Source organism: Andrena cerasifolii, chromosome 10, assembly GCF_050908995.1.
Source record: "Andrena cerasifolii isolate SP2316 chromosome 10, iyAndCera1_principal, whole genome shotgun sequence".
In the NCBI taxonomy this organism is placed as follows: domain Eukaryota; kingdom Metazoa; phylum Arthropoda; class Insecta; order Hymenoptera; family Andrenidae; genus Andrena; species Andrena cerasifolii.
Window position 1 is genome coordinate 5,851,629 of NC_135127.1, and position 13,834 is coordinate 5,865,462.

Below are 13,834 nucleotides of genomic sequence, written 5' to 3' on the forward strand. Positions count from 1 at the left end.
GGAAGTGAAGCGAAGCGATCGGGCGAAGCGTGACCCCCCCTTCTCGTCGGCCGTACGCTGGATCGTTCGTTTCTCGGTCGGGCCCTACGCGATATTCGTTGTGTCGATTGCGCGTGCTCCCGAGGGACGCGCTCTTGTAAATCGGCGCCATAATAAGAAGAAGCTTACTCCCGATTACGATCACCGTCGCGCTCGTACGATTATCCTCTACGATCCTAATTGGTAACCGTAATAACCGTAATAAATATAATGGATACAGTATAATTATACTGCCCGCAATGGCACCGCGGACGCGTGTCCATCGTCTCTGCAGAATTTCCAGCGGCAACCTCGTCGCCTTAAATTTTGAAGATCGAGTAAAACTCTTTCGGCAATATTTATTCGGCAAGAATTATCACGAATGAGAGATGGGCGGGCCAAGGTGGAGTCGTGCCTGGGACCGATATAATTATAGTGTACTGGGATTCTGATTACTCTAGACACGCAAAGACGTACGCACGTACTTCCTCCTCGTAACGTTATATTGAGCCTCGCTGAAACTGTTGAATCCCTTCTCCATTCACGCGTGTCCCCCGGAGGGCCGTTACAGCCCCCCCCCCGGGGCCCACGCCAAAGCATTCAAAAGCTTCATTCGTAAAGCGCGATCGAACTGTAGTTTCTTTGGTCTGCGATTGATATTGCTGAAGAACGAAAGTGGCCGTGTGCACCGGCCACTTTACCCCGGGACGGGCCCCTCCGGCGGGGCCCGCCGCCGAGTGACTATTCATAGTATCGAAGTAGCGGTAACGATATAGTAGTACGGATAGCAGCGGTATTCGATTAGTACAGTGGTAATAATGCTTACTCCCCCTTAGCGTTAACGGTAGTGGTAATAATAACAGTAATTAATAGTGGTAGTAGTTAATGGTAATAATACCGTACAGCGTCGATAGTATCGATACGAGACACCCCTAAAGGTACACGTGGGACGAAAACACTCGGCGAAACGTTGAATTCGTTAGTCCTTCAGTTCCGTGTTCTCTCTCTCTCTCTCTCTCTCTCTCTCTCTCTCTCTCTCTTCCTCTCCATCGTTTATCATCCTTTTGGAAAGTTTACCACTCCCCCAGGCAAGGTCACGTTCCACGATTACTTTCAATGGTTTGAATCTTTGAACCGAGCCGCGCGAAACGTACTATCCTCTCGCCTCGAGGCGAGGTCGCTCGACACTTGTTACCTCCTATTTTAGCACAAAGTGGTTTAGACATTACAAAGCGTGAGATGTCGCTCGAGTGTATCGAGGTATCGGGCACTTCGTTAGACCTAATCGCAAGCTTTTACCCGTAATACGTTTATTTTGTTCCTCCACCCCCACCCCCCCCCCGCCCCTGTGTGTTTACCGCGTGTTGCACCCCCCCTGCTACCCCCTCGATTTGTTCAACTCGCGACGGAATAAACAAGAAGAAAAAAAGTAACAGGAAAGAAGAAAGTATCGCTATTCTACGCGGCTTGCAACGGATCGACCCGAGAGCTTGCTGGAGAGTTTCTTCTGTATTTCTTTGTTTTTATTTTTCTGTTCTTTGTTCTCTTTTTTTTTTGTTGCAGTTTTCTCCATTGTCGCGTCGATCGCGGCACCACAGGTGGGAATATACAAATCGTTAAAGCTATCGGCGCGAAAGCTACCCTGAACGATCGACAAAAGATAGCATATATTGATACGTATATTTAGATTACGCCCACGTACACGCGATATATCTACCGAGAAAGCTTTCGATGGAACGACGATTGATTAGCCAAATTTATAATGTGTAATATATACTTGTTTCTTCCTCTTCCCCTTCTTCTTCTTTTCCTTCTCCCTCCTTCTGTTCCTCTCTCCCGACTTCCCCTCTTCGTTTGTACAACGGAATCCCCACGCTTCGCGGCCCCGCCACCCGCTAGTTTAAAAGCGAACGTCTTTCCACCGGTTCCATCCTGCGCCTTTCAGGGGGCGTTCTACCGTGACGCGCGATTTTTTTTTTAACTTTTTTCAGAAATTTCCTTTATGGACTTAACGTAAGTAGAATTTTCATCACTAGAACCGATCTTGTGCACACATCTTCAGCAGAAGCGTCGCTATCGTCCCTAACAGAATTACGCCGAGGTATATTTTTTCTCTATTTTTTTTTAATTTTACAGCTCGAGAGAGACGAAGAAAAATCGCGAAAGTCGGCACTTAATGTTCAAACTTGCAGTCATTTTAAGAATTCTTGAGATCCCAATCCAAATCTACCACCGACGATAGTCATGCCCGAATAATTTAAGAATCCTTTTAACTTTTTTTCAAGGGCTGCGGCGCCATCTTTATTTCATATTTTCAGCCAGAAAATATTTTTATCCACAGTTTAAGATACAATATATACGCGGTAAAAAGTTCAGCTAAAAAATCTTCCATTAGGTCCATAAAAAAAATTCCCTGAAAGGTCGCGTGTCACGGTAGAATCCTCCCTTAAACGGTCTACGAGGAAGCGATAAGAGCTAAAGCGGCGATCGTCGCTCGCCGCTGCTTATCGATCGACAGAGACGTACCGGGAACGAAAACGAAAAACCAGGTCGATACTTTGAGTAAAAGGCGAATCACGAGTTAGCGATTTCATGGACGACACTTTGCATCGACCTTACCCCCCTCCCGTAATCTGTATAGCGAGATATTAACAAGTACAGCACGCTCCCTTAAGTGTAGAAGTAGATTGGATTCTTGCGGCTAACTTTGTCAGAGAAGCGTCCCCGGAATTAGCTACCCCCGACGAGAGAAGAAAATACGTAAAGAAACGAGCCTGTGCATGTGTGTGTGTGTGTGTCTTTCACGGCGTCCCCCTCTGTCTGTGTCCTTTAAGTGTACGCGCGTGTACGTCGTCGATCACCCGCCGGGCCGAGCTACTCGGGCGAAAGGGTGCTCTCCCAAGAGTTATCACATGTGAAGAAAAGATGAAGAACAGGCGAACCCACCGACCCGAGACTCTCTCTCCTCACCTCGCGATCCTCGTCCCGATGCCACGGAATTCGGTTACCCTTCTGCCCTATATTCTCCCCCTCCCGTTTATCTTCCTTTGACAGCGTTCACTCGACATCCTCCGCCTTAAAATACCGAAATGGAGCATCCACATCGATGATCCCCCGCCGGACGCTCCTTTGGGCCCCATATCGTTCTTGGAGCAGTTCGAGCCACCCGTTAACAGCGTCCCTTCCACACCTAATCGAGCAACACTTCCGTCTGGATGGGCTTGTCCCACCGAATTACCCTAATCAACGTTGTTAATCGGCATCCCCCGTCGACGTCCACCCAGTACGCGGACCGCGTACGTCCGTGGGACCAGCCTCGGAGGCACTCACGGCTCGAGAGTAGCGACGGCGAACGGCAAAGAGAGCTCCCGCATCGGACCCACCCCCGAACGATGATCGGCGGTGGAGTCGTCCCGATGATCGCCCCTCCCCCCCGGTGCTGGTCTACGAGGTGCCCTTGTAGTGGATGAAGAAAAACGTGAGGAACATGAAATAGGCGACCGGGAAGGTGATTCTCGCTATCACGTCGATCGTCTTCGCCACTCTAATCGGGTGTGGCGGCTCCTTCTTCCTCAGCTGGAACAGAAGCGTCTACGCGTCACTGAAGATTATTTCTCCGATCCTCGGCGAGCGTTCCGCCGTTCCTCGAGCGGGCGTGAATGGGAGGTATCGAATTAAACGGGGATTTTCGTCTGACAGCCCCGAAAGTAACTGGTATTTAAGAATTTTTTTTGGAAAAACTGTTCGTCATATTGGATTAAACTAAGTTGGGATGTATGGAGGCATCTTTGAAATTGCAGAGAATATTTTTTTTATGTGGATCCTTCTTATTATTTATTAATTATTGTCACAGTTATCTGATTGCGAAAGTAATAGAAGTTTCTTAAATTTAGATAGTTTACGCTGGGATTGGTCCACTTTAAAGAAAAAAAAATGAAAAATTCAAGGAGTTATAGCGTTTGATAGAAAAAGTAAGCTTTTCCGTAGACAATTTTTTTATATTATTCTTTACATCGACGAAAAAAGTATTATAAATAATTAAAATTTAGGTCCAGTACCAGTATTATTTAACTTTAAGAAAAATTTCTCCTTTTCGCTATCAGATGACTGTGCCAGGTGCTACACTAGAGTAATTAAAAAATAATAAGGATCGACATAAAAAAAATATTTTCTGCAAGTTCAAAGATGCCTCCTTATATCCCAACAGAGTTTAATGCAATATTAACAATAGCTTTTTAAAAAAAAATCCTAAATTTCTGGGGCTGTTACTCGAGAATCCTCCCTTAAGGATTAGCGGCGGGGGTAACTTGAAAAGTATGGATTGCTCGATAATTATTTTCACGCAGTTTCGTAGATATAAAAAGAAGATGCAATTTCTGTTTAAACTTCTTTTCAATAGCTCTCACCGTTTTCGAGATATTCCACGAAATAGGAAACTCTGCATTCTTTCATTCTCACTATAGCGCGGACACAAAAACAAAAACGTTTAGCGTTACGTATGAATTACTCTACTCGCAACGCAAAGTTGCATAATTCTCTGAACTCTCGGCTTGCCGAACTACCCTCGTGACGGTCGAACCCTTAGTTACTCCGCGATGCGACAACCGAGTTCAGGCTTCCTAGCGTCGAGCTCTGCAATTCGAAAGTGACGCGGGACGATGAGCAATGGATTTCGTAGGCAGATGGTACCAATCGTCCAACGGCTATTCCAGCTTCGTCGGCGATAATTGGGAACAGAGACGGACTAGGAGGAGGAGTGGCGGACACGAGCCATCGTTGCTGTAGCAGCGTATCGATCCCCAGGAGGGGGAGAGTTGGGGGGGCGAGATGTTTGGAGGCTGATAGGGGCAGGTAATTAACATACCTCGGCGGTGCATCCATTGGTGGCCGTGTGCGTGCAAGGATTAGGTCCACAGTTGGTGCAGGTGACGATCTCGTTCGGTCCTGTCGTTCCTCCGGTTGGTGGACCGCCCTCTCGCTTCTTTTTACCCTGCGACAGGGTCTCCGTAGAAGAAACTCATATTCTTTACGATCTCTTTTTTTTCGTGCAAACAACGATCCATCCTTCGACCAACTTCTCCCTGTGCCTTACTCTCGAAGCACATACGCACAGGTACACACACACACTCTCTCTCTCTCTCTCCCTCGTCTTTTTCCTACCCATTCCTCCAGTTTCGTGGAGAACGGTGAGCGACAGGGGAAAGGTAGCGCGCGCTGGGTGATCCGCGACCCGCTCGGAATTAACGGCAGCCAATTGGAAGAGGAAACGAACGCGGCGCGGTTCGTTTGTCCCCTTCGGTCGTTCGTTTTTCGTTCCCGTCGCAAACGTTCGTGCCGCGATCTCTACGGCAATCGATCGGCCGAGATGGCAAGCGTAAAGTTAAGCGTGACATGGAGGCTTTGATCGAGGCAAGCTAGCACGTACAGGCGTGAGAGATCCCGAAGAGCCGCTGTTGCGCGTCCAGCCGAACGACAGTGGTACTCTCGCGGCAATCGAGCTTCGCCCAAAGAGACCGATGAAAATGCGTGTTGTTAGAAGCTTCCCAGAGCGACCCGTCTTCCGCGCGCCGCCAGCAAATCAATGTTAGGAAACAAGCGAAAGGCAACAGCCGTAGGGTGCGTTTATGTCGGAGCTGCGATAAACGATCAGGGCGGCGATGAGAGCGAAGCGTAGAAGTACATTAGTTTTATGATGGAAGTGTTTACATTGAAGCAGCGAGCAGAGCTACGCTTATGCACTAGACGACTGAATATTATCGCCGTTTTCATCGCTGATACCTAACATACTTTTTCCTTCAAATAAGTTACGAGATCAGGTAGCTGTTGAATTAAATACAACACGGTGTTTAAGTTCACTGCGTAGACTTTGTCCGACCTGCTATTTTATGGAACTTGAGGATAATAATCCCTCTTCATAGTCACTCGTGTTTAAGGGGTTACGCCACCCTGAAAGTTTTGAAAACACGATTTTTTTTCTCTGCATTTTCTTATTACGTGAAGTTTTAAGAATAATTTAAGTCATTGCGGACGCAAAAATTCCACAAAATAGCCGAGTTATAGGCTTACAACGAGGCGCGGATGTCGATATTCCGCAGCAGGTAGCGACCATTCTACTTTGCTTCTTTTGCGTTTTTCTCGAAACTACATTTTCAAAGGTGATATATCAAATATCTCCGAAACTATTTGTCCGATTGAGTTCAAACTTGGCACGCATATTCTTAATGGTATTATCTACGATGTAGCTTATCAGTTTCTCCATCCTATACCCCATTCGTATATAATTAATGGTTTAAATTCGTTTTTTCATGTGAAAAACGTATACTTTTTTTCACTTTGCTCTGATTTGTGCAATCAATTTTTTTTTCTCAAATCCCTATGCTACATCGTAGGTATTTTATTAAGGAACACGAAAATCATCGGGTTTTTGATTTCAGACGAACATGTTCGTTATAATTCGTTAAGTTAGTCACGCGTGTAACGGCGGACGAGCTTCGCGGGACAACAAATAACTCGGTCATTTTTTAATATTTTTGTACGGTATTTATACAATATATGCACTAATACATGCTCTACCCATAAGAAGAAAATAAATAATTTTCAACCTCATAGTATCGGTAAAAAAAATTCGTCTAGTTTAGTGCTGTTTCGAGCGCCTCAGGGTGGCGAACCCCTTAAATGCTTCGTCTCTGCGGAACCTTAAACGACAGACACTGTACTATTACCACAGCTCCACTATCAACACACCAGAGAAAGATATCTTTCGGCAGCTTTTCTCGCCGTCTGATCGACGCTCTTATGGTTCCTATCGCAGCTCCAACGTGAACGCACCCTTACGCGATCTAAGCTGCTGATCTCGGCGAAGCCAGCGACGAGCACCACTGGTTCCAACTCTCTCAAGAGATCAACGAGTCCCGGGTGTTCCTCTACCTATCGAAATTCGCCGCGTGTTCGTCGAAAAGTGAATCGTTGTTTCCCTTAAACAGTACACGCTGCATGTATACGTCGATCAACACTCTCGTGCCTCTGCGTATAAATCACGAACCACATGCCGAATCACATCTACGTAATACTCTGTCGCGCCTCGGACTCGAGCGTGCCTGAACCCCCTCGCGCCTTCTGTTCTTCTTTTCAAACGAGAAACCTGCACACGCTCGATTCCGACGCGAGTGTCGCTCTCTCCTCTAACAAATGTACATCACTAGAGTCGTCGCTTCGACCGAGTGTCTCCTGGAACGCAGGCTCTCCGCGTAATGAGTCTCGAGGTCTCTCCCTCGGGAACCAAGGATTTCCCCCGTGGCTTTCGCGCAGTTTAACGCTACTATTTCTTTCCTGGTCGTTCAACGAACCAAGGATCTCGCGATCGAGCACAGGGACGAACACAACGCTTGCCATCGTCTTTAGGTTTAGACTTTCCCCGAGCCGCGAGAAGGCAATGGCGATGGCTGTTTTACAGGTGCATCGAGGGAGGATGAATTCGAGTATCTCTGTAAGCAGTGCCCATTGCCATTTCCTTGTTAGCCGAGTGTTTCGAGCAACGTTTCCATTAAGGGGAGGTTTCGGCCTAGAGCGCATAAGAATAGGTGATATTTGGGAATTAATTAAAGGAAAACTACTATATATAATGTATTGGGACTTCTTGCATTGTATCAAGGATGTCTTAAATTATAGAAATATATTTTTTGTTTTATAATTAATCATTGCAGACGGCACTGTGGAGTCGTTAAAGTCGAGGCGTCAAAAAAATTCATCCAAATCGGTGGCACCTGTATCTCCAAAAGTTATTATTCGATTCGACTGAAATTTTTTTTCATTTGGAAGAATATACTTCTGGCTAGGGGGGGGGAAACCAGAAAAATTACAAAAATAATATTTTTTTTAGAAAATAACGACAGTTGAACTTTGAAATCACTTTTTCCTATATTGTTCGTCTTTTCAACGCCTTCAAAAATCATAAATTTAAATTTTTTAAAATTTTACTGGTTTCCCCCCTAGCCAGAAGTATATTCTTCAAAATAAAAAAAGTTTCAGTCGAATCGGATAACAACTTTTGGAGATACAGGTCCCACCGATTTTGAGAACACTGTTTCGAGAGAAACGCGTTTAAAGTTATTCTATCACGTATTCCTAAAAGGTTAAGCATTCGAAAAATGAAATAAAAAAGAAACGATTTTTAGACCGGAACCTCCCTTTAAACTGGGCGAAGATGGAAGCGGGTCCCTGCGCCGATTCAGTCTCAGAAAGATACTTTATGTCAAAGCTTTATGCTACAAGTCAAGCTTCAATCGGGGTAAGTTGAATGGCAGAAAGCGATCGTTAGTATCACAGTCAAGGCATGATATATAGTATAATACGTCTCGCATATATAGATGCAAATAAATATATATATACCGCGGCTAATTACGCGATCGATCGCGGTTAAAGAGAGGAAAGAAATGCAGTTAAACGTGGACCAGATTGCCCGGCGAATGGAACGACTCGTCGCCTCGCGATATTGTTTAACGCTCCCCAGCTGTTGCGCGTTAATCAACGGCCCCGTTTCATCGCGTCCCTCGACGTCCCCCTTGCCGCGAGTTCGTTTCACCGAGGAATCCCAGATTTATCGAAAAAGCGCACCCTCATCCTCCACCCTCGCGAAACACCGCTCCAATTTTCGCTGCCGCGTCTCGCGAACCGTTTTCAGCCGACCGAAAAATCTTCCCCTCCCCGGTTTAAAGCGCCTCCCGTTTCTCCGAGTCTGAAAGCTGCTTTCCACCGACCAGTGGGGGTGGTTAGCGCGTGGGACGGAGGCATGCCACCGAAGCTTCGGAAGCGCGGGTCCGTGTCGCGACTCGAGTAATCGCTTCTACCGTCGGTGGATCACACCGTCGATTAGAACCCGGGTGTCGACGCGCTGCGCAAGAACGTGAGCGGAACCAAGCGACATCGAGGCGCGGACAGAGCGGAGAATGGATGATCTGGGGGGAGGGAGGGAAAGAAGAAGCGTTCGTTATCCGAGCAAGCGGCAACAAAAGCGTCGGGGTCTCGGCTCGATGCGCGCTCACGCGAGCGACACCGACTGTTTGTCGCGGGTAACACGGCCGGGGGTTGTTCCCCGGCTGGACGAGCAGCCCGCCGCGGCGAACGGAGGTAAATCGGTCGAGTGTGCTCCAACAAAGCGTCGCCTTAAACGCATGCAATGGTCGCGCGGTGCGGCGTGCACTTTCCCATGCAATGGCATGCACATTCGTTGCTGTCCATGATACGTACAGTCCAAGGTATCCCCGAGCATCGATCGAAAATGCCGGTCCATGCGCAACGATACCGTAGCTTCGACTCTGCGAGGAATCTCTGTCAAGTTTCATTGGCAAGATGTAAACGCTTCGTTCCCCAGCTTTCCCTCGTTTCGAATTCTCGTGGGTTCCTGGGATCCATGGGGACCCCCATGGATCCCGTGAATCCAAGCTACGTCTCGTTCGATGAGGCAGGGGCGAGCAGGGAGGGATCTAGCAGGCGCATACTCTGTTCGATCTACTTGTACCATTCCCTCGCGCAGCTTGCAGCCAGGATTCGTCGTCCGGGAATGATACGGGGATACGCGCATCGGGGGTTGCATTAGGGGTATATCCGAGACTCTGCCGATGAATCCTGGGCAACGAGCTGCGCGCCTTGGTCTACGCAGTTGCATCGCTCGCCAACACATGCGCTACGTCTTGCACCGTTCGAGGAGCACCGAAGTAGAGACTATGTCTACCGGGGGCAGAGAAAGAGTGAGAGACAGAGGGGAAGAGAAGTACAGGTGGACAGAGGACAGAGAGAAAGAAATGGTACGAGCGCAGGCGTGGAGAGTCACAATCAGTGGGGGAGGGTTCGATGGGGCGGCCGAGGGGGATGTTCCTTTTTCAGTGAGCCGAAATTCAATCTCCCAATTTGGCGGGTCCGGAGATCTGGAGGACGTTGAAAAACACTGCGGAAGCTCCGGTCAATGGGAACGGAAACTGAGTTGGGTACCGCTCGGTTCACCTGAACTTCCTTTACAGAAGGAACCACGGAAGGAAGCTGACACCAGAGAAGCCGCGGATAATTTCCCTGGGAACATCCCCTCCGACCGGGCCCCGATAAGATGCGCCAGCGAAGGAGGGCCAGAGACAAGATAAAGGTTTCCTCCTCGTTCCCTCGAACGGCACCGAGGGAACGACAGAGTGTTCGTGTCGCATGTGTACGTATCTGGGTGTGCGTGTACGTGTGGGTGTGTGGGTCCGTGTGGTTCGTCAGGACGCGGTTAAGACCTTGCACGTGCAGACCCTTCCTTCCCTTCTTCCCGGCGGCAAGTGAACGAAAGAAAAAAAAAAAAAAAATAGAAAAATAAGAGAAGACAGACAGAAGACGCGCGCGCGCGCAGCGAAACGAGAGCCGAGGCTCCTTCTCTCTTCTCTTCTGTTCGCGGACAGCGAAAGAAAAGGCGCGGAGCGAGAAAACAGTGGATCAGGGGGTTGGTTTCGCGGCTATACGCGCGAAGTCGTGACCGCGCCCTAATGCTATGGGGGGTCTTACCAAGGGGCTGGCCAATATAATCCCTATCCTGCTGAGCACCGCTGGGAGCCGCTGCAACATCACAGACACCAAACAAAGAGACTTACTCACCAACATTTCCACCAACCAAATTCTTACTAATCGTGTGTGTGTAACAACGTGTTTGTCTTTCCCTCATCATCAGCGTTTCTTTCTTTCTGTCTTTTCTTTTTTTTTTTTTGCGGGGGACAGGGGGAGGGCGAGCAGTTCCTCTCGGCTTTTCGCATCTACTCCGCGGTTCTCCGTTCCCTCGTTATGTCCCAATTCTCACCCTCGTGTTCGACCCACCCCCACGCGCGCGACACTGTTCCCCCGTTGCGAAAGTTACAGCCTCCAGCTCCCACTGATCCTTTCGTGAATCCCACCGTTCCGCCCATCGCGAGAGAAATCACGCGCCCCGAGCTGGATCGCGCGAGCTACCAACCCTTCCGCGCCGGGTGCCGACTCCTCGAATGGGTAATTCCGCTGGCTCGATCGACTCGCTCGAATCTAACGAGGCGGCTTATCGCGCGGCCCGAGAAATCGCGTCTCTTCGCTCTGTCGCTCCTACATCCGCTCGACGGGGAGGATTCGAACGCTGGGGGGCACAGCTCCTCGGACGGTCGGGCCTTTCTGCTTTCGCGACAAGGTTCTGTCGGCGATGTTGTGCATGCAAGGAACACAAGAAAACACAGTGAACAGTCTCCTGCCAGCGGAGCAGCAATTTCTTCCCGACGATCCCGACGGAGGCGCGAGGGGGCGCGGTTCCCGCGGGCGTTGGTGTCGCGCTGATTCCCCCGCGTGCCTGTAAGTTACCTATTTGCGTGAACACTGAAACGAACGATTCTCGAGCGCCAGATATTTAAGGGGGTAGTCTAGCGTAGCTGCCCGTTTTTCAACGCCATCTTCGGGAATTTATTTAACAAAAACTATAACTTTATGCTATCTGGTGTTTTGCCTGCGTATTAAGGTATGTTTGAAGTAATACGCAGAATTTTTTTGAACTTTTTTATCATATATATAGATAGATATAGTCGGTGGCGCAAGCTTCTTCAAACAAATTCTTTTTCGACGGGCGTTGGTGTGGGAGCGGTTCATCCAAAATGGACAAACTAATTTTCTTTATTATGTTTCTTACCACCACCATTAAATTTGTTCAAATGGTACGTGCGTAGTGCGGATCTCTCAATATTCAAACGCTGTCATTTAACAAATGGAAGCACGAAAAAATTATGCACACAGTAATTGCAAAATACTGAATGCTTTTTTAATATTATTTGAACAAAATTTCGATAGGGCTTACCATTTTCGAGAAATTCTTTAAATCCAAATTATCGATGAAATCTAAACTTTAAGGCCTGGTCGGCACCCTTTCCTTTTCTCCAATTGCAATAAACTTCTTCAGGGACTATTTTTTTATCAAATCTCACCGTTCTAGGGGACGAGAGCAAAGAAATACAAAAAAAACCGATACGTATAAATAAAGGCCACCCTGATGTACATGCGCGATAAAAAAGTTCGAAAAAATTCTGAGTATTACAGCAAACATGCCTTAATATGTAGGCAAAGCGCTAGGTAGTATAAACTTATAGTTTTTGTTAAATAAATTCCCGAAGATGGCGTTGAAAAACGTGCAGTGACTTGGGACGTGATTTTCAAGAAGTTCGTGAATTACCATTTTACCAGACCGTTATCGCACGCGCAGGGACGCGGGGAAGAACGAAGGGTTTCTCTGAAACGGCGCCGGCGAAAGAAAACTCGGTATGGTCGTTGCTCGGGCGACGAGACTTGCGAGGATAAAAAATAGAGAAAATAGAGAAGATCGTACAGAGAAAAAGAGGGGGACAAACAGAGAGTGAAACTGCTGGAGACATGCAAGTACTGCAGCCTCGGTCCAGTCCGACGGGGGCACGGCAAGTTCTCGGGGTGTTCCGTCGACTGTTTCCATCGGAAACAGCCGCGTCCCGTCGTCCTCGGTCTCCCGAGAAGATTCGTGCCCCCGAGCTACGTCCTCCCGCGGACGCTTTGCGTTCGATCGAGGCCGTGGGAGGAAGAAATCGTGGGACCCTCCTCGGGGGGGTAAGAGACAATAGAAAATGAAACTATACAGACATAGGCGTAAGAGTCTCGAGGGATGCAGCGACTGTTTAGTAACAAACCATACCCAAACCGTGTCTGTGCAATGTCCACGACAAACGAGGTAGTCGAACGCGTGCACGATGCGAGCGCGATGGGAAGAGAGAACTGAAGGGTGATTTGTCAGCGATTACTCGAAGTGACGCGAGTACTGGCCCCTCCGCGCGCGTCGGTCGCGAAAACGAGGCGATCGTTTAACTCCTCTGGTGGTTTACGCGAGGCTCGAGGACCGCAGCGCGCGCGATTTAAACGCGCCCGTTTCGGCCACTGTGCGCTTCCTTCTCTAACGCAGATCTGTACTTTCCGGCGGACGATATCGTGCCTTGTCGAGACTCGGCGCGCACTCGACGCGTTCGGGGGATTGTAGGTGAAGTAGAAATGCATTAGCAGAGAGATATATCCGGACAGAAGTGGGCAAACCTTTCTCCTCGGAATGGCTTCAGCTGGACTCGATCTTCCAGGCCTGCTCTCTCAGCTCCGCGCGACAAGTTTGCTCACCTCTACCTCGCGCAAGAGAACACGAGACCTTTTAACGTCGCGCAAAACAGGTGTCTCGCCGTTCAACGAAAGGAACACACTCTGTGTCGAAATACTGTGTCGGTAGAACGAAAGACACTGTTGTGATCAGCTATTGTGAGTGTAAAATGTCTGCCGCGGGTAAAAGGAACGTGCCCGGCGATCGAGCTGGCAAACCCCGAGCACGTTGCTTCTCCTCGCGACATCCGTCCGAAGGGTGGTCCCTCTGGTCCGAGCATCGTCGAGGAGACAACCCTTGCTCCGCGTCTAACCGGCTCGTGTCTGTATCGTCGGCGATCGCAAGAGCACTCCTCCGTCTGTCTCGCTCGCGACTAGCCTCGCGCTACTCGGATGGAAACTTGGGGAGTAGAGCTTTGTCGTACAGCGTGAAGAGAAACGTAAGCGTGAGATCGGTACAGAGAACAGAGCGAAAGAAAAGGGTTACTGGGGGGACTCTGAAAGAAGTCACGGGAACAGAAAGACGACACGGTGGGCCACAGAACGGGAGAAGCGAGAAACCAAGGAGACGTCCGCGAGAACCAAAGTAAAAGGTCACGTGAAGGGTGGAGAGAGAAAAAAAGAAAGAGAGAACGAGAAACATAAAGGACAACAACCACAGCAGCATCGAGAGAGAGCA

General features: G+C 48.6%; 1 protein-coding gene across 31 annotated transcripts in view; it reads right to left on the reverse strand.

Moving 5' to 3' along the window:
• Positions 1 to 1,552: 1,552 nt before the first annotated feature.
• Phcl-1 (pH-sensitive chloride channel 1) overlaps positions 1,553 to 13,834 on the reverse strand; it is a 73,808-nt gene continuing 61,526 nt past the window's right edge. For 7 of the 31 annotated variants that reach the window (XM_076822424.1, XM_076822422.1, XM_076822439.1 and 4 more), the window contains 4 exons: positions 10,549 to 10,599; positions 9,265 to 9,345; positions 4,883 to 5,008; positions 1,553 to 3,609 (listed from right to left, as the gene is read on the reverse strand). In XM_076822424.1, the coding sequence (XP_076678539.1) occupies positions 3,463 to 3,609; positions 4,883 to 5,008; positions 9,265 to 9,345; positions 10,549 to 10,599 (405 nt within the window). In that variant the 3' untranslated portion in view covers positions 1,553 to 3,462. Of the gene's footprint in view, positions 3,610 to 4,882; positions 5,021 to 9,264; positions 9,346 to 10,548; positions 10,600 to 13,392; positions 13,570 to 13,834 lie in introns of those variants that run through there. The other 24 variants (XM_076822435.1, XM_076822454.1, XM_076822440.1 and 21 more) reach the window with 13 other exon arrangements.